General features: G+C 43.5%; 2 protein-coding genes across 4 annotated transcripts; one reads left to right on the top strand and one right to left on the bottom strand.

Moving 5' to 3' along the window:
* Positions 1 to 110: 110 nt before the first annotated feature.
* Positions 111 to 9,143, bottom strand: gtf3c6 (general transcription factor IIIC, polypeptide 6, alpha). 3 transcript variants are annotated; one of them, XM_023403882.2, is made up of 7 exons: positions 9,004 to 9,143; positions 2,572 to 2,605; positions 2,249 to 2,329; positions 2,085 to 2,148; positions 1,653 to 1,697; positions 1,449 to 1,556; positions 111 to 1,236 (listed from the first exon to the last, which is right to left on the bottom strand). In XM_023403882.2, exons 2-7 carry the CDS (start codon positions 2,593 to 2,595, stop codon positions 1,109 to 1,111), a joined length of 450 nt encoding a protein of 149 aa, XP_023259650.1. In that variant the 5' UTR covers positions 2,596 to 2,605; positions 9,004 to 9,143; the 3' UTR covers positions 111 to 1,108. The 3 variants fall into 3 exon arrangements, with proteins under 3 accessions (XP_023259650.1, XP_023259648.1, XP_023259649.1); XM_023403880.2 differs by lacking the exon at positions 9,004 to 9,143 and adding an exon at positions 2,690 to 2,728; XM_023403881.2 differs by lacking the exon at positions 9,004 to 9,143 and having other exon boundaries at positions 2,572 to 2,737.
* LOC111653338 (zinc finger homeobox protein 3-like) lies at positions 8,368 to 25,697 on the top strand. The gene is made up of 11 exons (XM_087173381.1): positions 8,368 to 8,626; positions 11,060 to 12,764; positions 12,853 to 13,391; positions 13,540 to 13,753; positions 14,392 to 14,499; positions 14,599 to 14,735; positions 14,932 to 15,042; positions 16,618 to 16,780; positions 16,919 to 21,714; positions 21,850 to 22,518; positions 22,649 to 25,697. The coding sequence occupies exons 2-11, from the start codon at positions 11,096 to 11,098 to the stop codon at positions 22,763 to 22,765; spliced, it is 8,523 nt and encodes a 2,840-aa protein (XP_087029507.1). The 5' UTR covers positions 8,368 to 8,626; positions 11,060 to 11,095; the 3' UTR covers positions 22,766 to 25,697.

Below are 25,697 nucleotides of genomic sequence, written 5' to 3' on the forward strand. Positions count from 1 at the left end.
CAACAAAACCCCGTTCATTCATAAAACTGACACTACAGTGACTGAGACAAACAAGCTGCTCTCTAACCAGTACTTTTACCACTCATTAAAATGAAAAGGGACAAACAACATGAACTACAGTTTTTATTTAATCAATTTATACTTCTGAAAAACATAGAAGGAATTTGTGCCTGAGTGAGAAAAACTTTTAACTTGTAAACAAATTGTTTATCCACAAGAGTGTAGCAGAAATGCAAATCCACAAAAAACTAAACAAAACAAACAAAAGGACAATAAAACCCACATTCAAGAAATAAAGGTGGCAAGTATTCAGTGAGCCCATTTAATATAACAAACAAAACACCTTTATGTCTTTTGGCATTTACACTGTAAATCTGTTGCTATAATAGTTCTGATTAAATCAATTTATTACAAATCAGAAAAATAAGAAGCCCTCTTCATGTCATTAAATGTATGGCTCATTCAAAGGCTCTTTGTCCATTGAGCATACTCAATTATAACCTTGCAGCTCAAGGATATTTCTGTCTAGGGCTGCAACTAAAGATTATCTATTAATCTGCACTGAACATCCAATACAGTAAAAACTGCCCCATATAATTTCACACTGCTCAAAAAGATGTCGGAAGTTTGAAGATTATCAATTAACCAACTAATTGGTGCAGTTATGTTTATCTCCCTCTGCTGGTTTATTTGTTGTCAGAGTGGCACAATGACAGGACTTCCTGCCACTAAGCTGAGGACGCCCACCACAGTTCTGTAACTGCTGGTCCCAAGACCCCTACTACGTGGCTCTGAAGGGAATGGATTTACATCTTGAAATGTAAAAGCATGTTTTCCATTTAAGCGTCATTTCAACATTTTTAAGTTGTATGTTAAATATTAAATGATCTTGATTCTGAGGCTCAATGAAGATGAGGCATTACATGTGTTCCTGGAAAAAGAATGTGAGACAATGTGCAAGACATATAGTTATAGTAACACCTCTCCTTTATACTGATTAACTGTAAATCCAACTGTCTTTGAATAGTCTGAGTCCCCCACAACCTCACAAATGCTGGTGTCTTGGCATGTGCACAGCAAGGTCATGATGTAGCAAAGCCTCCACCTGTCAACCCACTGCTGAGTCTTCCAAATCCATGTTGTCCATCTCTTCTTCTGTCTCTCCCTGTTGGTTGTCATTTTCCTCTTGACTGGACTGACAGGTTGTGTCCTTCTGTTCATCACCATCACCACTTCCTGTTGGGACATCACAAATAACCCATATTAAGGTTTTTAACAGTGTTAAGAAAAGTTAATTCTTTGTCAAGCTGCAGATAACAAAGGGCAAGTTCTAAAAAGCAGCAATATATTAAAGTGTGTGTCACAGAACATAAGCAATATTAACTATATTAGAAGAAAGTGATCACAACAGACTTTGCATCATGTTGATTTCAGCTGTTCTGGCTGACCTGTGCTAGTTTCACCCTCTTTTTTCTCAGTGAGGAAGATTCTTTGCATCATCAGCTTCTTCATGGTGTGGCACATGTACTTGAGCTCTTGGTCGCTGTCTGCTTTTCCTGAAGACATATGTCAAAAGGAAACATTTTAAAAAGACAAACAAACTCACTGCAACCCAACAATAAACACTGAAAACGTGTGGAGCAGAGCCTCACCTTTCTGTGGTCCCTCCTCGAACAGTACACAAGTTCCCAAAGCGTCTTTCAAGAGGGAAGGAGAGGAAGTACAATTTTGTTTAGGAGTTCATGGAGGCTCTTTTAGTGCTGGTGAAAAATAGTTTGTACTTTTTATTTGGAAATAATACTTCTAAAAAAACAACATGCTACTATTTCTGTACCATCTCCTGCAAAACAAGATGTTAGTAATGTTATTGGTTAAATGAATATCAGATTTTTGAAGGTGCAGTTTGTACACATTCATCTTTACTGAAACCACATTAGTTGATCACTGGCAGCACTGATCAGCATTTCAGGTTAGAAAATAACTCTTTTGAGGTGGTGTAAAGTGACGTGATTCCAACTGACAACCTGCTTTAAGATGAGGAGAAGGCGAGCACACAGGTAGACTGAATGTTTTTCCATTCTTACCTTCATATTCTCCTGCAAAAACGTATTGTCCAACCTGCATCATTGGCTTTTCACTGTCAATATCCTTGAACACAAATGGAAAAACTAGGTTAATGCACAGCAGAGTCATGCAATGGCCAGGCTTTCTCTTTCTTCCCTCAAACACGACAAAACCTGCAACTCACCAGTATCTTGCAAGTGCCCCGACATTTGGACAGAAAGTCGTTGTTGATTATACCAGAGAGCTCCACCACAACAAGTTGCTCCTAAACACAGTACAGCATTTGTTTCTTTTATTACATAATTATACACAACGCCTGCGCTCTCTACAATAAAAACTTTTAATTTTGATTTTTCAACAGGCAAAATAGCATAGAAGAGAAATTAGTGTTAATACAATATCAAATGCCCGAAATTATACTAGCTGTCAATTAGTCTTTGTAAGCTAACGTGTTAGCTCTATGAAGCTAATGTTGATACCGTTTCCAGTAGTTTTATCATTTCATACCTCCTCTTCCCATTCATCTTCCATATTCAAAGTCCTGGAATGAAAAGGGAATAATAGAAAATAAAAAGGCAATTTCAGCAAATATTATCGAGAGAAAACTGCCAAAATGTGTTCCTACATAATGTTTTAGACAACTTCCGCGAATGTACGGTGCCCGAGAGGACGCCTGCAGAATTCTCGCTGCTCGGCTGCTTTCAGTTACAGGTCCTGACCATCGAGGGGCGCTGTTGGTCAGTTTTACAGACGTGTTTAGTTGCCGAGCCATTTCATGTCTGTCTGTCTGTCTATCTGTTTGTCTGTCTGTCTGTCTGTCTGTCTGTCTGTCTGTCTGTCTGTCTGTCTGTCTGTCTGTCTGTCTGTCTGTCTATCTATCTATCCGTTGTACTTATGGTTGAGTATGACTGGATCTAGATATTGGCTACCTGTAGGCACACTCATCTACATCTAACATTAATGTTATTAATGTTCTCCTGCAGGAGGCCATAGCCGGAATGATGAGATGAGATGAGATGAAATGAGACGATACACTTTATTGATCCCCAAGGGGAAATTCATCTGTCAAAGGCAGAAGAAACAAAAATGAAAAGAAGCACACGCACATCAAGCATATCCCTAAAAAAACAAAACAAAAAAACAAAAACACATGGGCAGAAAGATATGCCACTAAATCATCATCACAATAAGGAGAAATATTAAGAACAAAAACCAAACTGTGTAGCTCAGTCATATGAACATTCATGGTACCATCCAAGTTAAAAGATGAGGTTTTCAGTTTTGCTTTGTTTGGACTGCAGTTATACTGAGGTGAATCTGTGGTCCATGCTCACTGTGGTATGTCACATGTCATTGAGGTATAGGCCAGTGTCTCAACAAACCTTTTCCTGATACACACACATCAATCGTAAAAATCCACCTCAACGTCTGTCATTACAATATTATTTCTATCACTGAGCACAAGTAAAATAATTAAAAACTGAATCTAGTGGGCAAATAATTTATGAGCTAAAGATGTTTTGTGATTCATAGAGGTTTCATCAGTTTTATTAAGGGCTGGGGAATATTGTTTATGCCATTGGATTTTGGCAAACCTTATATTTATTTTAAATCAAACATATTCAAATGCAGTTTCAGGTGAGCAAGGTTTAAAACTGGGGAAATCTTCACTAATACAACCATCAAGCCTCAGGAATGACGATTGAAATGTTTTAAACTCATTTATCACTCAGTTGTCATGATTTTGTTTTTATATTTTTTGGCATTAAAATGCTTGACTGAACTTAATGTACACACCTATTTACATAATGTATTGCATACATAATATATATATATATATATATATATATATATGAAATATAATATGTATTTAACATTAATTTAATAATCATGCTTATTGATCCTTATAAGAAATATCTCTTTTTTCGTGCTCCCCTCCACACAGGGGTCAGAGATCAGGGTCAGCTGAGGGGCAGCACCCCTGGAGCTGGTTGGAATTCATCATTCTGAAGGGCCGCATCCTACCGGCCCATTTTGAAAAACAGGACAGCTGTAATATATAGAAGATGTAATAAATAAGCGAAATTCATGCAAATCTACTAGGTGAACTATCATCTACTATCAACTATCTCTAGTGCCTTTAACACATTTACGTCAGTTAGTAAATGTTATGGCAAATTTACATTTTTGCTTTCTGTTTGTGAAGCTGCAATGAGTCCTCCTCCACAGAAAGCTAGTTTAACAGCCTGCATTGCTGTTTAACTCGTGGTCAACTGACAAAGTTAATAAATTGGTACTGGGACATTACAGTGTTGTTGTCATATTTAGAAAATGGAGTCTTGGGAAGGCCGGGGGTTTAATACGTAAATATCTTTTTGCTCCTGGGCATTCCTCTTAATGGATTTTGTGGCAACAGTAAATAGAAGAATCTGGATTTAGTGTCCAAAGAGGGCAACGTGTGATAACACTCAGGTTCTCTAGACTAACCATTTATATTTGCATTAGAAGAAAATAATCACTACTTTTATGGTCTGTTGTAGAAATATATGGATATAGGAAAATATAACAATATTTTATTTTCTAGTATTACAAAAAATATTCTAATTATGGAACAAGGTTGAGAATATTGAGATGTCCGTCCAGGTGCCATAGAGCAAGGCGGGTTACAATTTAGTGGAGTTGCTCAGACGGCGACGGGGTTTGCAGGCTGTAAATACCTGTGTAAATGTAAAGCAGGTTGATTCTGGCCGCACCTCACCCTCAGAGAGGGGGAGAAAACATAGTATTTTGAATCAGAATCAGGCAAACCAAATTAAAGGGCGTGCAAATCCCCCATGTGCCTTCTCCCTCCCCATTTCTGGCCTATCATCTATCTCTGGACCATGGTGGGGTTGTCATGTCGACCAGCCCACAAGTTACTATGACAACGGCTCAAGGGGAAGCACTTGCTAGGGAGGTTATTGCCTCCTTTGGGACGTAAGAAGGACAGGGGGAATGTGAGCGGAAACAAAGATAGAGGGACTTACAGACACCAGAAAGGCTTAAATGAAGGGAGAGGTCAAGTTGGAGTGTGTTAGCTTGAAGTGTGTTTGTGTGTGTGTGTGTGTGTGTGTGTGTGTGTGTGTGTGTGTGTGTGTGAGGCCATTTCACAGTCATAACCATGCAGAATTGCACCCAGTGTGTAAAGTCAGAGTTGCCCCATTGAATCTTTGGATGCACTACAAAGTTTTCTCTCCTGGGCGAGGTCTGAGACGCTCCAGTTCATGATGTATTACACTTCCTCCTCAGTGCCATACCCTGGGGCAGAAAGGGGCGGGGGCAAGGGAGGGAGTGACATTAAGGACCCTCCAAGGTGTCAGATGGGTCCCCAGTTTCCCCCACATTTTGTCATATAAATGTCATAAAGACAAGTTTGGAGTTGGGGAGCTTTTGACTCTCCTTCTGCCTGGGGGGTATCACAGTGGTTAATTGCCCCATTAGCACTGACAGGGTAAATTGGTGGAAGGGCTAACTATATATTACAACGAAAACAACAACCCCTGGCATACACCTGAGGGCATGGATGGCATGGTGTATATTACAGTATGGCCTGTGCACGTTCAAGTGTGTATGCGAGAGAGAGAGTTTAAATTGTAAATGTAAATTTTCATTCACATGAGATCTTTAATATTAGTAAAATATTAAAATTTTATCACTACGGAAATGAACTCACCGCGCCAGTCTAGGAGAGCAGCTCCTCTCATGTCTGTGCTGAACTTTCTCGAGGCGAGCATTTACACTAAACAGGAAAATTATTCTATTCTACTCTGGAAAAATGTGACCTATGTGAGGATTGTCTTTCACAAGAAAGTGCATTTATATGTGTATTAACTGTGAGCCAAAAACATACAGTATATGACACATTCCCCACACACAAACATAGACATTAAATGTATGTGTATTCACTTGCCTTTTTTTTATTGTTTTAAATGGGGCCAATAAAATGTAGTTGCAAATTAAAATGCAAATGGTAATTTACATCAACAACCAGTGATGCAAATAACAGGAATGGTCATTGGAAAACATTTTATTACTGCGTCACAGCACTGTAGTGTAAACTTTAAGGTAATTTGGTTATGAGGAAATTCAAATAGGCCACATACATTTGTTTAAATCAAAGCAAAATGATCAGAGCCTAATCTTTTTCTTTTTTTTACGTTTTTTCCCCCCTAACATCACATCTGTTTACAGGTGATTATTTTACATACATAAAAGAAGCAAAAATGTGAAATGCTATAAATATATTAAGAGTTTCAAAACACGTGTAAGATAAAAAAGGTAAACATCAGGTACCAATATTGCTTTAGCTCCAATTTTTAATTTTATTTAATCCTAAAAGCTGATGTTCCTATAATAGGCTATATTGTTATTTCTGTCACACACACACACACACACACACACACACACACACACACACACACACACACACACACACACACACACAATACAGTGGACTTGACGTTAAAATTGTATCACCCTTCACTGTCATTGTATTTTGCTCATAAAATGACATAAAATTGTCACCGTTCTTAACTGCAGCCATAACAACAACAGAAAATGTCCATGTAGACATAAAGACAACTGAGCAGTCCCTGATTTATGTTTGTGATAACCTGCAGTCTTTGCTTTGGTGGCATGTGCCAGACAGACGATCACTTAAAACGTTTTCAAATCGTAAAATAATTATTAGATGTCCTACAAACGTAGGTCATATCATTTGCACTTCATTAATTGATCAATGCATACATTCTTAAATATTTATAGTTGCACAAATGCAAGAAAATGGTCAAACCAAAGCAGGACGAACCAAAATCAAAACGTTGGTGCACTCAGAACCAACATAACGAAATATCATTAATATTCATATTCCGATATGGCCTTGTTGTGCGGTTGTTTCACGCCACAGTGAATCTTATTGCAGTTAATGCTATAGCCTTTTTTTGCCTCCTGTGGTTATACTATAATATTCCTATATTTTTTAAAGGGAGCTTTTCATGCAACCCTGTAGCCTTTATTCCATCAATGAAATTGTATTGATACAATTTTGAAATGAGTTGGAGGTCAGCTTGGAGAGTCACGGACATATTATATTTGATCTTACAAATAAAAGCAGTTTTCACCTTCTAAAACATGGACGATCGACAGATTGCAAATCCAGCGTGAAATTCACAATAGTATTATCATAACAATAGGCCTAGAGCCGAGTGGCGAGGATGGGACTTTGTCGTGACAAACCCAGGAGTGGACTCGGCTTAAATATTATTTAGATTTTTCCAATCAAATGCAAAACAACATCCCCAACCCTGAACATGCAGCCTTTACCTGCTCAGTTCCAAAACAAAGGTGGAATGTCTCATTTCATATACAGGCATATTTAGACGAGACTTCTTTCTTATTGATTTAAGCATTCATTTTTAAAAATATATATATATATCTCTTTGTCTGACGTGAATATTTGTCTGCCCAAATCTGGGGAATACAGGTTACAACTTTTCCAAAGCAAGTTATCACAGAAATTTCAAATTCCCATGAAACATATTGCGATTCCAGTCTAAGACATAATGCATAACCCTACATTTAAGCGTCCGACCCGTGCCTACTCTCAAATATAATATCAATATGATATTTCTAAAACAATTCTCCGGGGCCTTGCAGTGTGTCTGTAGTCGTCAGTAGTGAATCACCGTAGTGTCGCATTTTGTGTCAGATTTTTTCTAGCATTGCAATATTCTTCTAAAAAAGACTGTTGGGATTAAATGTTTTGTCAAGATTAACTTTATTTAAACGCTGGGGTGTTTCGTATTCTTCGTGGTCTTTTTGTGTAAGTACAGATTTTTCTGCGATATTGTTCCCTCTCTATATTTTTTAGATTTAGCGGAGATTTGTCTTAATATCTACCTAAAATAAATTATTGTATTTTTTCCAGCCATAGGATTAATTTCTGTAAATAAAATCCAACGCTTCTGCTGTAATTTATCGTACTTTTTAAAAAATGTTTTTTTATATATTTTGCTATTCTCCTTGTTTTCTCTATGCGTCCCCGGTAGGCTCTCCCCCTCCCTCCCTCCCCCTGTACCTCTCTCTCTCCCTCTCTCTCTCTCTTTCTCTCGCGGAATCCTATTGATCCAAACGGGCTAATTAGCGGTGTCTGCGCAATTACGCACATGCGCACTGGACGTAATCTCAGCCATTTTTTGAAGGAAACTAATTAGCAGGAATAAAGAGCCAAGTGTTTTTCCCCCCACAGTGATCAGAACTCATTCTACCTCTGGAGCTCGCACAAACCCCTCCGTCCCCCATCGCCTGTTTACTACAGCCTATATGTAGCTTTAATTACACTGTTGTTTGGTAACAACTTGGACCCCGCTGCTCTCTCTCCCTCTCCCCGTTTTTTTTCTTCCTCCTGGCTCCGTTAAAACGCAGAGGATCATTCATAAGGAATGAGTGGGCTCTCTATACGATTGTTTTCTGGACTACTTCACATTCAGCGTACGGAGCTTTGTACCAGAGCCGCTGCAGAAATGTAAGTGTGCCATTTGTTTACGATATTAAAAAGAGCTGGGAGGAAGCAGCCCGGCGGTGGGGAGGAGGGGGTGTTTGGTCAGTGCAGCCTGTAATTCGTACGAATCGAGCTTTTGTTGATGTGTTTTAGGGCATTGAGTCACCTGTTACTGGATTGTGAACGCGATCACTCTCGGTTTCGCTGAATCGGAGTGTGGTAGCCTACGGTGCGGTCCACTGTAAACAAAGGCCGAAGTAGTCTGGAGGCTGAATGTTGGTCAGTGGCTTGACACAACACAAGACAGAGACGGGGAGTGAACTATTCAAGTCGCTGTATTGTCAAACAGCCCCGCTACTGTGGCCCCGGAATAGTGCAAAAATACAGCTTAGTGCTATTACCTTGACACTGGAGTAGCTGCTGTATGCGGTCCACTGGGTCTTCACGCAAAGAGGTTACGTTAAAAAATAGTATTTGTCCATGTCCAACTGTATTTGTCCAAGTCCTACAATGACAAACAAAATGCATTTTCCTAAAGTAGCCTATAGCCACACAACTCTTCTCTCTGTCTCTTTCTCTCTCCCCTTCACACCCCTGTCTCTGATTTCTCTCTTCTTAACACACACACACACACACACACACACACACACGCACACACAGACACACACACACCCCAGCTTCAGATAGGGATTCAGGGAACACACTTTTTGTTGGACATTTGGACATGATTTCAGGTTGCAAAATCAATAGTATTCACACCTGACAAATAATGTCTTGTGCATTCATATTTTCAAACACTTTATTTTCTAATATGCCTGTTCAATTTCAGGTGTGTGTGTGTGTGTGTGTGTTTTTAATTGACATGATGAGAATCAGTTTGTGGGTACACAACAGGATGTACACACACATTATGATGATACACATGGATGTACACACACAAACACACGCGTTGTTAAATGATGGTTTCCCGCACTTGTGATCAATAGAGAGCCAGGAATGCTTGTATAAATAGTTACATTGCCGATAGACCCAGGTTATTGATTGCAGTGTAAATGAAAATCTTTATCAGATTAGAGACTGTTCTCAGCTGCTGGCAGGCAGGCCCAGCCCCTCAGCGCTCTCCGGCAGGACAGTGGACAGCTGCAGTGGGCAAGGGTCTGTGGCCTGTGACATAAACACAGTACATTAAAGCACTATCAGAGTGCCGATATGAGCCATATATCTTTAAGCTGCAGAGAGGGGAGAGAGGGGGGTGGCTACAGGAGAGAGGGAGAGGAGAGAGGGTGTTGAAGGAGGCGGAGGAGGAGGGGGTTGGTTGAAGGAGAAGGTGAAAGGGTACATTAAGGTCTCTCCTTGATTAAAAAAGGTCAGTAATGAGATTGTGGGACACACACGGGGGAAGAGAGATGTATCTTTCTCATCTGGCATCCATCTGTCAGTCAGAAACAGAGGAGGAGGAGAGGCCAGTTTTTTTTTTCTTTTAGAAAGCCTCTGTAGTGTTGCATGATTGTGTTGATCAAGAATCTTGGTGACACCTTTTTGCTATATTTTTGGAAATTTTATTATTCACTGTAGTGTTTATAATCATTTGTGTATGATAGTTTCATTAAAACTGAATGATTTCAAAAGCCAAGGAAGTGCAGACTTAACATGATGCATATTTTTAAACTTTGCTTAAAACTGTTTGTTTTTTTTAAACGTATTTAATATACATTATTGCATTAGTGTTTATGTGTATGAGTGTGTTTATACTGTGCAAGCAATGGGCCTTGGGGCAGTGGCACAATATTATACACTTACAATGAGGACAGGTTAAAATACAATACACTGCTCTGTAACATCGCCTCAAAATTACCACAAATCTTTATCAATGCATGTCTGAAATCCAAACAAAAACTTTCACAAGTATTTGTTGTATTTTGGACTAAATGAGGTTATACAGGTGTTTATTATATTGGGTCCACCCCTTGTGTTTGCACTGTGTGTTGTAAAATGGCTTGTGCCTCACATATCTCTGTACTAATGCGCAGCAAAAGATGTAGAGGCTGATACACTGGCTTTAAAAACTGTTCTTTTATCCGCTTTTATCTAAGTGTGGCAATTTAGTGGAAGCCTTTTAGCTCACAAGCATTCAGTTCTTTATTTAATCCTATCCCCTGAGGAATATTATAGACCCCCTGCGTAGCCTTTACCCGCATTCCTCTACCTAGTTTAGTGCTCATGCTATTGATTTTCCCATTAAGGGCTAACGCTAACCCCTGAGTAACCAGCCTCTGTATTGCGCGCTGTGAAGGCTGTATTGAACAGATGCTATCCAGGGACTCTAATCAATGGCCTCCACTGTTATGCAATATTATTTACATGACTCATGTATTTCATTTTCTCCTCATTTTTCCTTCCCTTTTCTTCTGTCTCTGTGTGTCCTGCTCTCTTCTTCTCTGTATCTGAAACACACAGGTGGGGTAGTAATGCCTGGCAGCTGTAGCCTCTGGTATGGACAGCGGTGAGGGAGGAGGAGGGGATGGAGGGGGAGGAGAGGAGAGAGATGCTGACCTCAGTCCCCAGGCTTTATCTCTTCCTCTCCTGACCCTGGCGGTCATTCCTGAGCAGGGGTCATCCTCTCATACCTCAGCCATGGCCCCTGCCAAAGAGCCCCTGACCCTGCCTCAGCAGCAGGAGGAGGAGGGCGCAGAGGGGTCCCAGGCTAGAGAAGAGACCCAGGGAGGTGAGCGGAAAGAAGGAGGCCGACGTTCACAGGAGAATGGAGCATGTCAAAAGCAGGGGAAGAAGGAAGACTTCGGGGAGGGATATTTGTCAGGGCAAAGGAAGGAAGAAGGGGAGGTGCATGTAGGTGTGGGAGAGGCGTCAGTTACAGGGGGCCTCCCAGCAGCCCTTAGCAGCAGAGGCGGAGAGGAGGAGGAAGAGGAGGAGGCCATCTCAAACCAAAGCCAAACCAAATCCAAATGTTCTTTATTACCTCAACAGAGCCAGCACAGCTCTTCTTCCAGCACTGCAAAGGCCAGTGGCACACATGACAGCAAAATAGCCGCCTCTCCAAAGCCCTCCCCCACTCCTTCCACCTCTCCAAAGCCCTCCCCTTTTCTTTCCACCTCTCCAAAGCACTTCACTAGCCCGTCCTCCTCTTCTGCCCTGCTGAGCGAGACAGAGGTAAAAGACATTAAGGGAGATCAGGGCTGGATTTCTGGGTTTCCTCAGAGCTTTAAATCCCAGCAGTCTACTCTGGCTTTTCCACTGGCAGGGACGGAGCCTGCCAGAACACCTGCTGAGGATGATGGGCCGGCAGGGGTTTCTCACTCTTCCATTTCCAATGGAGATGGTGCCAAAGCTCCAGAACCAAATGACAGCCAGCTAGACGCAGAGGTGGATGACGAGAGAGACAAAGAAGGGGAACAGAAAGAAGCTGTCCTTAAAAACCTCAACCAAGACCTCTCTCCAAATTCACTGACTAGTCACATGACCATAATGCACTCACGCAATTCCTGCAAGACCCTGAAATGCCCCAAGTGTAACTGGCACTATAAGTCTCAGCATACACTGCAAGTCCACATGAAAGAGAAACATCCGGAGACGGGAGGCCAGTGTGTGTGTGGCTCCTCCGGGGGAAAGTGTGTGTGTGGCGGTGCAACACGAGGTGTGTGTGGATACTGCAGTTCGGGGAAACCCCATCCTCGCTTGGCCCGTGGTGAAACCTATGCCTGTGGCTACAAGCCGTACCGCTGTGAGGTGTGTGACTATGCTACCTCATCGAAAGGCAACCTCAGCATACACATGCAGTCGGATAAACACCTTAATAATGTTCAAAATGGGGGACACTCGAATGGTCACATGCACACCTCTCACATTAGCAACAGCAGCAGCTCCTCCAACGGTCACACAGTGGATGAGCCAGTATACAAACTCCCGCTCTCTATTCCCACGCCTACTACCCAGCCCGCCAAGCTCACACCACCTGCACACTCTCACTCTCACGGTAAGCGGTGGCGGTGTGATGTGTGCGACTATGAGACCAGCATTGCCCGCAACCTGCGCATACACACCACCAGCGAGAAACACACACATAACATGCTGCGGCTCCAGAGAGGTTATTATCTGTCTCACTGCAGGAGCCTTGCGCCACAGTTTAAACACCTACAGAACACAGGTGAGTGATGCATCACACCTTCTGCTGTCGTCCAATGTGACATTTGAAAATGCTTAAATTCTTACAGGGTTTCTCTCTTTTGTTTTAGGTGCTGAGCTCACTTTGAACATGCGACTAACCAGTCAGCAAGTTGCAGAACAGCCAGTCACCCTTGGGTCTACGCTTACTCCCTCTCCCTCCCCATCCCCCTCCCCTCCTCCAGCCCCATCTCTGTCCCCCACTGGACCGCTCTCTCAGGGCGTGTTCCAATGCCTTGTCTGCTCCTGTTTTTCGTCCGACAGCTTGGAGTCTGTTGAGCAGCACCTGAACGCCCCTCGCTCCTTACCCCAGTCTGAGTGGTGCTCCCTTGTTGCTGGTGGCTGCCACTGCAGACTGTGCGGCTACACCACCCCGCTGAGGGCTAACTTCTCCTTGCACTGCCAGACTGACCGACACCGCACCCGGTACCAGCTTACTGCTCACCTCCAGGAGGGCGGAGACAGGGGTCAGGAGGGGGCTGCCCTTATTGCTAAGGGCAACCCCGTCCAGCTGAGGTGCAACCTGTGTGACTACGTGACCAGCAGTTTGGAGAAGCTACGAGGACATTCCCTGAGTTCACATCACGAGGCCAGCGTTCGGGTTTACAGAGTCAGTACATTTTCAAAATTAACCTTTAGGACCTTTTCTTGAAATAAAAATGCATTTAGCAATTTGTGATAATCCTAGCAGATGTGAGCCACGTTATCCAACGACCATCATTTTCATGCATTTTCTCCCTTCTACCTCATGTCTCTAGTTCCTGCAGCAGTATGATGGTGAGGTTGATGGAGGTTCGTGGCTGTTCCATTGTCTCCTATGCAACCACTCCTCCTCTTCTAAACTCCAAGTACTGAAACACAGTCAAACCCCAACCCATCAGCAGAGGGAAGGGCTACTGCAGCTGCAGCCAATGGGCGGAGAGGAGCTGGCAGCCATTTTTACCATCAGGAAAAGCCCTGATGGTGTCACAGGTGAGAACACGAACTGTGTAGGCGGATCTGTTTTCATGCTGAATGTGCTTGCAGAAGTCAGAGCAGCAGCAGACAGGGGGTTAAGATGAAAAGAGTGAGAAAATAAGTAATGACTGTTGCTGAGATATTGATTGAGTAAATTGATCAGTCAATACACATCCTTGTTATATCTCCAATCACCCCTGACAACAGCTAACTAGCACCTGCTAATCAATGAACCAATACAAATCCCCTGGACAAGAATGGGGGGAGGGGGAGGCCAGTCACCAGTCTGTACAAAATAAAACACAGAATTTACATGCAAGTGTGTAAACAGTCGACTCCCAACATCTAAAATGAGTAGTTCAACACTTCAGCTGTAAATTAAGTCTATCCTGTGATTTGTCTCTGTGTGGATTAAGACTTATTGAGAGGAACTGATGTGTTGTAAGTCCATATTACCTCTACTCCACCTCTGAGGAGAATCTAATGGAGAATCAATACTTGATCAATAGTGTATGCAGGCAAGGAAGAGTGAGGTGTGGTCCAAAGACATTGGTCTTTTTGAAGGATGCTATCTGGAGGATAATATAAACTACAATTAGCCGTATGAAGCACTGTGTTTGCATAACGTAAGTGTTTGTGCTGCCCCCTCCCAGGAGAACTCAGTGAGGATATGGAAACTTCCAGTGAGACCACCACTGGTCCTTTGGAAACAACCAAAGACACATGCGACTTGGGAGTGAAGCAGATATCTGAGGAGACAGGTACCTCTGCTTTTACATGTCAAATAATTGATATTGATAATACAATGTACATAGTAAATATATATACATTTACATGTTCATGTAAATTTTTACTTGAAGAAGAAACTAAGGGGGAGGAAAGAGAAAAGAGGGAATCACTGCCCTCAGCCAAGCGTCCATCCTCTGGATGCGAGGAAATGGAAAACTCCATCTCAACCAAACGCCCCAGAATACACCAGCAAAATGAGAACCAGCAGGTGAGCAGCTGACACAAATTTTAACACTGTGAATATAAAATGTAACAATGGACACAATAAATGCAGTTCTGGGTTAGAAGACAAGGCAATTCCTTGTGTAATCCCACCAACTGAAGCACACCTATGCTTGCTTGCTGCTTTCTTATTGAAACACTGATTGTTTCTCTGTCTTCTCTCTTCTCCTCTTTTCTCTTAGACTGTCCAGTGCCCTTTGTGCCAGGTTAAACTCCCATACCCACACCTTCGACAGCATCTCACACATGTGCATAGCGTAGCGCAAGACTGTGTGGACAAGCTCATCAGCACAGTAAGTGTATGCAAGTGTGTATTTGTTGTATTTGCGTTAATCAGGAAGCAAAAAAAATAAAATTGAGGAGGCAAAGCGATGGGGGGATGGGGGAGAGTGAAATGTAGGGAGACAATTCCATTAAGAAGGCACCAGAGAGAAAGGCAGCGCTTTTTTTAATGCATGTTTAAGTAGCTCCTCGCTATCATCTTTGATGCAGCCGTACATTCTGTGTGTATGTGTATGCGCGTCTTTTAGAGTGGAAGAGAGAGGGTTTGACTGAGTGAGTGAGGGAAAAGCCAGCCTTTCTATAATGCATGTTTAAGTAGCCCTCTATTACCAGAAGTGCAGTCAAGCTAAAAAGGGGCCCCCATGCTTTTTACTGTGTCTCTCCAACTAACAAAGACTGGTCATCTATCCACATCACCATCCTCCATCTCCCTGGCCCGTATGCTAAGTGGCCTTTGTCTCTTGCTCTCTTCGCCTCCACTTCACTGACTGCTTTTCACCCTTTCTCCCCTCTGCTGTCCCTCCCTCCCCCTCCAGCTACTCCTATCATTCCTATTCTGCAATCTCTGTCCCTGCCCCTCCCTTTCTGCCTCTGCCAAGCTCTCTCTCAATTTCTTATGCGTTACCCCTCCCTTACTCACAGTCTCTCTCCAAAGCAGTTTTTTTGTTCATTGCCCCATACTTCCTCCCTCCCTCTTCCTGCTCTCTCTTTTTCATATTCGACACCCCTTAGCCCCCCACACCACCACCACCACCATCCTCCCTCCCTCCCCTCCTACCCCTCCCTCACTCTCTCTGATAGTAATTGAGGTTCATTAATTCAGACTGAGGTGATGATGGCCATTATGTACCTTGCTTTCCAATTACGCTCTCTAGATTAAGCCTGACCTTCAGTTTTCTCTGCAGTGTGTATGTGTGTGGTGTGTGTAGTGTGTGTGTGTGTGTGTGTGTGTGTGGTTGTTCCTCTCTTTCTCTCTTATTAAGCTGTTATGCAGAGAAAACTCTTGTCATGTAAATCTCATCTTTGGGTGTCCGTCCTTTCCTTAGGGTAGCTCGCTGTTCACATAGATATAGTATTTGCTCTCAGTGCTTGAAGCTGTGGAGATGGAGGTTTTCTATATGAAGAATGATTTAAAATAAATTCATTATTCACCTCAGTAAAGTTTTATTAAACCCTTGGGGCATGTTGGAGGGTATCGTAGGAGCTGAAGGGCAAACCCACATATCTCAACCATATACACTTATTGCCAAATTGATGTGCCTAGCTGCCTGTACTGCTGTGCAGGCAAGTGCAAGATGTAACGATACACTTACAGATTCACGCTTTAATGTTTTATGATATTAGGACAGGGAGTGCAGGCACTGCATGTTTATACATCTTGATATTTGCTTGCTATTATGCTGTACAATTAAACATGTTTTATTCATAATGTTAGATTAAGAAAATATGGTAATACCCCATATTTCTTTTATTCTGAATTGGTAAAACAACACTGGATGTAACTACAATAAAATGAAAATAAGAGACGAGGAAAGAAACCAAGAAAAGACCAGAATTGACAGACCGTTACATTTTCTTTCTTCCAGGTCACACCATCCATGGAACAACCGCAGCCTCAGCTGGAGACAGAACTACAGACAGACTCGCGCACAGATGATACTCAGAAAAATAAAACCGCCAAGAATAACAATGCAAATTGTTCCCATACTGCTGATTCAATTTCCTCTGTTGATTCTCAGAAAAGCAAAGGTTAGTGTAACATGCATGATAAAACTGACCACAGTTAAGGTACCAAACGATGCCATGTTCATTTGTTTAATACATATGGCCTTGTGTTATTAAAGAATAATTTTAAATTCATAATCACTATTCCTGTGCATTTTGCAGGCAATTCAGTGGCAAACACTGAGGGAGATGTAGCCGCACCCAAAGATGTCACAGCTCTACTTACCCCACCCCTAGAAGACAACACCACTCACCCTTCCAATGGGAGACTGGCTCCTCAGTCCCCGACTCAGATCCCCCCCTCCTCACCACCCACCTCCCCACCTAGCGATCCCCCTTCCCTTTCTGATCGCCATGGTTACCGGTTCCGTTGCAGCAGGTGCAGCCTGGCGTTCCCCACTCAGGAGAAGCTCCAGCTGCACTGGCAGTACCATGCCATGAGGGCGGCGACAGAGTGTCCCCTCTGTTCTAGACAATGCCGCAGTCAGGAGGCCCTGCAGAGACACATGCAGAACACGCACTCACAGCTGGACAACACACAGGGGCAGAATACACTCTTACCGCCTCATACTGTTCAATACATGGAGCATAATAAGAGTTCAGTTCAACAAGAGTTTAGTTTATCACCTCAAGCCGGTCAAGAGGCAGGAGAGGGCGAGGATGAAGAGATAGAGGAAGAAGCACTAGGCATGGACGCAAAGGAGGAACAAGAAGAAGTTAAAAATAAAGAGAAGGATGTGGTTGCTGAAGTTGATGGAAGTGAGGAGGATTTAACTGACCCAGAGAAAGGGCCACCTGAGGACATGGTGTCAGAGCCTAGTTTGAGCTCTCTCGTCAAAAAGAGTTCTAACCCCACAATGGACCGCTATCTGGACCCATCCAGGCCGTATAAATGCACCATATGTTCAGAATCTTTTACTCAGAAAACCATTCTTCTGGTCCATTTTAACTCTGTGTCCCATCTTCACCGGGCCAGACGAGCCCTGCAGGACTCTGGCACAGGTGTTGCTCCCCCCGAGGCTCCCCGTGGCCCAGATCCAAGACCCTATCGCTGCAGACTTTGTGGAGTGGGCTATAGCCAGAGCTCCACACTAGACATACATCTTCGCTCTGTTCTTCATCAGACTAGAGCTCGTGCTGCCCAGAACCCAGCTCCACAGACACCATCGTCTAGTGTAACTGTTCCAGTGTCAGTCTCCACTAGTGCCACTCAGCCTGCGGCCACCAGAGAGGAGATATCCAAGAATTTGCCTTTCACCAAGAGGCCAGATGTAATAAGCTCTTCAGCGTCTGCACTATTAGGCTCTGGCTTAGTAGTTGAGACCCAGCAGAAACTCTCTAACCAAACTGACAGCCAGCAGGCTAAAAAGAGAGTGGCAGAGCTTCTAGCGTCAAGAAACCAACTAATGCTAATACAGCAGCAGCAGTTAGCCCAGGCTCAGGCACAGGCCCAAGCGCAGTTACAGCAACACACAGCTCTGCTCCACTCCCAAGTGATGCAGCACCTTCCCTTAGGGCCAGAGAATCTCCTTAAACAACACTTCTCCCTGGCTCCAGACAGCCTGCTCTCTCTGCAGCAACAACTTCTTCTGCCTTTTTACTTGTCAGGAGACATGAAACTTGACATGAGCCCAGAACTTGGTCAGTTACTCTCTGCCAACTTTATCTCAAAAGAACAGGTTAAGGTAGAGGCTAAAAGTGAGTCCCCACCTCAAAGTGATGAGAAACAAACCCAGAGACAAAGTTCAAACTCAGCTGCTCAACCTAAGGATCATGTGCAGTGTGAAGCCAAGGTTGAAGCCTGCAGTGGATCCTCCATGAACCAGACAGAAAGAGAACACAGAAATTTTTGTCTTGAGGACAAAAAAGAAGAAATACATGTCAATATGGTTAAAAGTGAGAGTCAAAAGGAGGGAACTGATTCCTCCTCATTTAATCTTCTTGGATTGCAGTGTCCGCCTCCCAGAGTGCCCTATGCAGCTGCAAATGGGGAGCCTCTTAGAGCCCTACTGCAGAGTTATGGCTATGAGTTGGCACTGCAATATATACAAAATAGACAAAGACACCAGCAGCAGATAGCAACTCGAGCAATGCCTGATAAACAAGAACGTTGTAATCTCAACAAGATGGAGGTGAGCTTAGAGGAGGAAAGAAATGAGTTTAGTGAACCACAGGATGGAAAGATGGAAGGCCGTAACAAGGATAACAAAAGAGTAGAAGGCAATCGAGAAAGAGATTGCTTGCCACCAGAGAAAAAGCAGAACAAAGATGAGGAATCAGCAAACAGAGAAAAAAGATGCTGTGAAGGAGGAGAAAAGTGTAAAGACTGTGGCAAGTTTTTTTCAGATGCCTTGATTTTAAAAAGCCACCAGGAGTACATTCACCGGATGCTGTTTCCCACTGCTGCACTGGAGAGGTTTTCCAGAAATTACAGGCTGCAGTATGACCAGATGTACCCCCTCACACAGCCTAAATCTGGGGAGAATTCAACTACCTGCCCCCAAGCTGCAGCCTCAGCCCCAGCCACATCCTCCGAGTCAGAAGCACCACTGGAGCCAGTTAAACCTCAAGTTAAAACCCTTGCACCCTCACCTGTACCCTTGGTGACAGATACTGTAGCCAAACCATGTGCTACAGCTACAGACCTGACACCATCTGGCCCTGCAGTTTCTTCTCCTCCATCCCCTTTGCAACCTCAAGAGTTTCCACAACAGGAGACACCCATCCCAGGCACATCTGCTTCAGCTACTTCTCAAAACACATCCTCAGCTAAGTCCATATCTCTTTCCTTACCTAAAATACCTATGCTCTCTCTGCCCTTGCCCCAGCTTCCTATACCCCCACTGCCTCTACCTAAGCTTCCCCTACCCCCCATTCCTTTTCCCATGGAGCTACCTCTCCTCCCTCCAGTTGTGATGCAGTCTGTGGCTCTCCAGCCCCAATCTTGGTTAGACTCAAGCGTGAACCCAGAGCTGGCAAAACTCTACCAATCTCAACTTAAGCCAGCACTGCTAGGGCAGCCGCCTCAGCTTAGTCCAGCTTTGCTAGCCCAGCAACCCCAGCTCAGCCCATCTTTGTTAAGCCAGCCTCCACAGCTCAATGCTGCGATGCTGGGGCAACCATCCCAACCCAGCCCCATCCAAACCGGACAGCAATCACAAGTCAGCCCGACAATACTTGAACAGCAGCAGGGTAAGAGAACCCGAACACGAATCTCTGAGGAGCAACTGACTGTTCTAAGGAGACACTTTGATATTAACAGCCTCCCCAGTGATGAAGAGATCAACAAGATGTCTGTTCTGTCTGGTCTGCCTCACAAAGTCATCAAACACTGGTTCCGCAACACCTTATTTAAAGAGCGCCAGCGAGACAAGGATTCCCCTTACAATTTTAATAACCCCCCAACCACAGCCCTGGAGGAGTGCAGGGAGGAAGTAGCACAAAACCAAGCTCTGACACTTTCCCCATGTTCACTGTCCCCAGGCCTCCCAGCCAACATCTCCCCACAGCCCCAGACAGCAGACCTTCAGAGAGGAGAGCCCCATAGGGGTCGGCGCTCTTCCCGAACCCGCTTCACGGAGCAACAGCTGGAGACCCTGCAGGGGGTGTTTGAGGCCACTCCCTACCCCAGAGAGGAAGAATATGACAGATTGTCTGCTATGTTGACTCTCCCCAATAGAGTCATTGTGGTATGGTTCCAAAATGCTAGACAGAGAGCCCGCAAAAATCAAGACCGGGGTACAGAAGATGGAATAGAGGGGAAGAACCAGCTTGACAGCATTCACAGACAGATAAATGGCTGCTTCAAGAATGATGATGATAATGAGGATAACAGTTGTGGGGATGAAGGACAGGGTGACTCTCAAAATGAAAACTCCATGGATCTGACTTACGAGTATTACACCCAACCTGATTCGCCCTTCCTTGATTCTTCCACTCACTTCACAGAAAATGAGCATCTAACAGCCAAGGGTGAACCAACACCTGTAACCAGGAAACAGGAGGATAAAACAAGCTCTCCTCAGGCTGACAAGAGCCCAGCTCTTGTTCAGAATCGAGATGGAATTTTAGATGCAGACATCCAGCGTAAAGAAATTGTACCCACTATGAAAACAGGGTCCTCTTCACAACCTAACCCCAAGGTGCAGCCTGAAAGTACTCCAGAAAGATCCCAGCCTTGCTCTTCCTCCTCTTCACAAAAAACAGTGCCCACGATCCCGTCTACGTCTCATTCCGGCCAGGGGCATATGCCCAGTCCTCCCTTTGATCAAGCTCTTGAAAAGCCTGCTGAGCCATCACCCAGCCTCCCTTCTGCTCCAGAGTCTGAAATGAGCCACATTCGGCTGCCTGATGCCACCTCTGGTCTATCCACTGAAACCCAGCCACAAAACCAGCTCCAACTGCAAACCCAGGCTCAGTTCCAGTGCAGCCTCTGCCCAATGTCCTTGCCATCATTCCAGCTGTGGCAGGAGCATCAGACCATGCACCTCCTGGCAGCTCAGTCCCAGGTCCAACTCCTCCACTCTGGCTTCACAGACCGGACCATGCCTTACATGATGCTCCACCCAAACCACACCCTGATGGCCAGCCAAATGCTTTCAGGTGCTATGTCCCAGATGCACCCTAATCCCACACATCCCATGATTTCACACTTAAACAGCATACAAATTAAGAACACACTCTCTGATCACTCAAGTAACACCCTTACCAGCCTCTCTCAAAGTTCCCTGACACCTATGAAGCAGAGTGCAAAGCTTATATCAGAAACCAGTTTTGAAGGTCAGAGGGGTAGTAGAGAGATTGAGGAGGAGCACAGAAGGGATAAGCGTCAGAGAACCACCATCACCCCAGAACAGCTTGAAGTGTTGTATCAGCGCTACAGTTTGGACTCAAACCCCACAAGAGGAGTCCTGGAAAGCATTGCACGAGATGTGGGCCTAACAAGACGTGTGGTTCAGGTACTTTATGGATGTTTGGTTTGTTGAATAAATGTGAATGTTTTTGAGAGGGATGAACAGAGATTAAGATGGAGAAAATTACATAATTCTGTTGTGTATCTCAAATTCTAAAACAAACTGGGTTTTCCTTCACAGGTGTGGTTTCAGAACACACGAGCCAGAGAGAGAAAAGGACAGTTCCGGTCAATGGGGCCAGGATCCAGCCTCAGTTTGGGTTTGAACCACCTGCGTTGCCCATTCTGCAGGGCTCTGTTCAAGGTAAAGAGTGCTCTGGATGCCCATATAAAGTCACGCCACTGGGCAGAGGCAGAAAGAGCAGGCTACAACTTATCACAGATTAATGGATCCAGTGGGCAGATTGGGTTTTCTATATCTTCTGTCATGGACAGACCAGGCCCATCTATCTCCTCCAACCCTATCCCAAACCCTGTCTATGTCATGAACAACAAAGAATTAACTATGAAGCCACCTGTGACCTCTTTGTCCTCAACCACTGATCTGAACAACCCTGAGGAGGATGATGACTATGAGGAAGATGATGATGAGTACCAATGTGAGGAGGGTTCCAGTATGGCTGACCAAGAGTCTCCTAGTCCTGAGGGATCTGGGGGTCCAAGCTCAGATTGGGGTGAGACACAAACTCTGCAGCAGCAGCACCACCATCAGCAGCAGCGCCAAAGGACACAGATGAGCCACTTCCAGGTACTCCAGCTCAGAGACTTCTACAGAAGCCATCGTACACCCAACCGACATGAGTGTGAGGCACTAGGCCAGGAGTTGGGACTGCCTCACCGCGTGGTGCAGGTAAATGTTACAAATACTGAAGACACAATAAAATGTGGTTTGATCTGCATTTTTCAAAGATTAGAAATGATAAAATCAGAGCAATTACATTTTTATGGGTAATAGCTCATATTTTTTCACATTTTTACAGGTGTGGTTCCAGAATGCCAGAGCCAAGGAGAAGAGGGCCAGGAGCCTGAGCTCTGACTCTGCTGAGAGGGAACAGGCAGAGCTGTCCGCAGGGGCAGGGGAGAGAGACAGAGCTTAAAGAAGCAGACCAAGGTCCCTTTGCTTCCCTCTACAATGTTTTCCCCATAACCCCTCCTGCACCTGCTGTCGACCTCTAAACAGATACCCTGTCCACTTTGCTGCCAAACCTGTAACCTGAACACCCCAAAGATGCAGAGCCACAGTGGCCCAAAGAGAGACTCTCTCAACTGAAAGTAGGAGAGAGCCCAAACCAAGTCCTCTCTACCACAGCTTTCCTCTTTTCATATCTTTAAAACTCTTCCCTGGTCTGTCCTTTCTTGTTGAAAAGAGCTCCTCTCCCTATTCCGTCAGACACCTTACTACAACCAAACACCACCTTGATAAAAACCAACCAGATGCCACAGAGGCCAAAGAGCATTCTCCAAGTATGTGACCTCACTGCCCAGCTAGACCTGCAGTCTACCTCTCAGTCTGCATGACAGACTCACAGTGGGCCCTCCACCAGACAGTGCTAGATGACTAGCTGTGTAGCATGTAGTGCCAGTCTGCACAAGACTGGAAAAGAAATTGTCAAAGAGATTTTAGTGTAAATAGAGAGCTCCAAAAGATAAACTTGAAGAAAAACAAAGCAGTTAACAGTGGAAGAAGAAGAAGAAGAAGAAAATGGAATAATATCCTTGAAATAGATGGAGGTATTCGCATAGAGCTTTTGTAAAGACTGACTCAGATTCCAAAGCTCGTAACCAAAATTTTACATGTCTGTGGATTTAGTTTCAACATGTTTGTTTTCAATAACAAACTGCAGAGCTGACGTCTGTATGGTGAAGGGGTGAGATCTGCAGCTGGCATAGGTAAGCCGAGTACCAAGAGACTGATAAGGTGCTAGGATGCAGCTTCACCCTCCACAAGCCAATGATGAGTCTTCTGTTGTACATGTACACCTTCTATGTTCCTTTAGTGGATAACAGCCCAAATAGCACAGAACGTAAAGGCCAGTTTGTCCTGAGAGGGGCAAACTATTTTTTATAGCACTCAACCATTATGCTGTACATGAAAACTTTAACCAAACTCAAATTTACATTGTGTGTGTTTAGTAATAGTTTCTTAATATAAATCTTATGGATTGAGATAAACTGTCTTGCTTCGATATAATAGTGTCATGATTATGAAAAGATTATGACAGCTTTGATATGTTCAGGCAAGGTGACTTACTGCCTTTCCGTTCTATTTGAATATACCAATGGCTTACCAATGTTATGTGATTAATGTAAAGCTTTCTATGCTCAGGTCAACAGCTCAACATGGCTCCGCTTCAAATGTGATCTTAATACTGTATTTTTCTGTTTTTAAAACAGAAGAAGCATGGTTTAACCTTGGACTAAGTATTAGAAGATATCTACGAAAACATCTCTGTATTTCAAGATCTGAGCTTTTCACCTTTGAGTAATAGATTGTTACAAAAACCTTATTGAAACTAAAGTGTTTAATAGTGTGAGGGGTAAATGTACAGTATTTAGCTTTTGTATGGTTGACTCAAGACTTCATTGGATGTTTGAGACATTAGCTCCCTTTTCCACTTACAGATGGGGAGCTACTGCGCAAAGCTGAGAAAAAACTTTGGATGTTATTGATGTTATTTTTGTACACTTAATTTATTTTCCCTCTTTCTCCCTCCCTACCTGTTCTCCTCTTTTTCTCTCTACCTTTCTTCCTCTGTTCATTTGCAACCAGTCATTATTCTAACTGTAATAATGATAACAATAATAGCTAAACAATAATTAATGCTTTAAGACAAAAATCCAAAGACGTGATAATACTTTAACCATATGACCTACAAAAATAAGCGCTACTGTTTACTTGACGATGTACTGCTGTTTTTAAAGAAGGAAGGAGTCCCTATATCTAAGCTACTGTTTTCTGCCTCTCATAAGCACACTGGAGACTGTAACCAAAACCCCAAACTAGAGCCATGGCAGTCTGTAATATAGCGGTTAAAGAGTTTTACTTCTCTTGAGAAACATTGCAGTTTATTTTTCTTTCTTTTTTTACCATAGTGTTGAACTTCAGCCCTTAAGGATGTCCAGTTTGCTGCTAATGTACTGTAGTTTCTAATGATACTGTAGAAAGATGCATGCTCTGATCGCTTTACCACTAGGCTTTAATGACTACAAACTGTAATGATACCTGTGATGCTGTTGATAAACTGCTCCTCTGTTATTCTGTTGAAAACAAATGGATATGTGGGGCTCAATTCCATCAAGTTTGTTTTCAGTATCCTGTTAATTACCCCAACACAGAAGATAAAAATGGCTTTCGTAATACCAGAAATATTTTTTCAACCTTACACTTTCAGATAAACCTGCTTGGGGCATTCATTTCTCAATACTTATGGAGATACTGCATAGCTATTTGAAGGAGTTCTGCCCCAAACCTTCCACTGGTATGGTGTCAGTCTTTCTGTGTTGCAATGTCTCTAGTCCATTTGTCCAGCTAAAACAGCTTTGCTGAACTCAGACTGACATCACAGCCAATCTTCCAAAGGATGTGGACTGACTGATAACTCTGTCATGTTTTGTTCTTAAACTAACCAATGTTTACGACAATACCAATGAGCTTTCTTCTGTACAGAAATGTGCATTCCAAATACCACAAAGGCAGTTTTTTTGTATACTGATTATTTTAAATTTAATTTCTCTCATATTCTCTTGATCTTAGTGACTGTAAGATGTACATATTGGGGTCCTCTATGGTGAAGGGACTCTGTTATCCTTACTGTAGGTAAAAGTATTCTTTTCATTTTTTTCTGGATATGTTGTTGCCATAGTGATGACCAAAAAGATACCTGTGATGTGCACCTGTCCTTATGTCCTGCTCCAGTGGTTTAGTGTGTCTCTATTCTCTCCTTCCCCCAGTTTTCCCTTACTGGTGTGTGTTTCTCTTCCTTTCCTTCCCCATACTCCACTGAGCTAAATAAAGTCTGCTTTGGTGCA

The sequence above is a fragment of the Seriola lalandi genome, unplaced genomic scaffold (genome assembly GCF_002814215.2).
Source record: "Seriola lalandi dorsalis isolate HSWRI2012SDOR001 ecotype SW California unplaced genomic scaffold, Sedor1 jcf7180002054188, whole genome shotgun sequence".
NCBI lineage: Eukaryota > Metazoa > Chordata > Actinopteri > Carangiformes > Carangidae > Seriola > Seriola lalandi.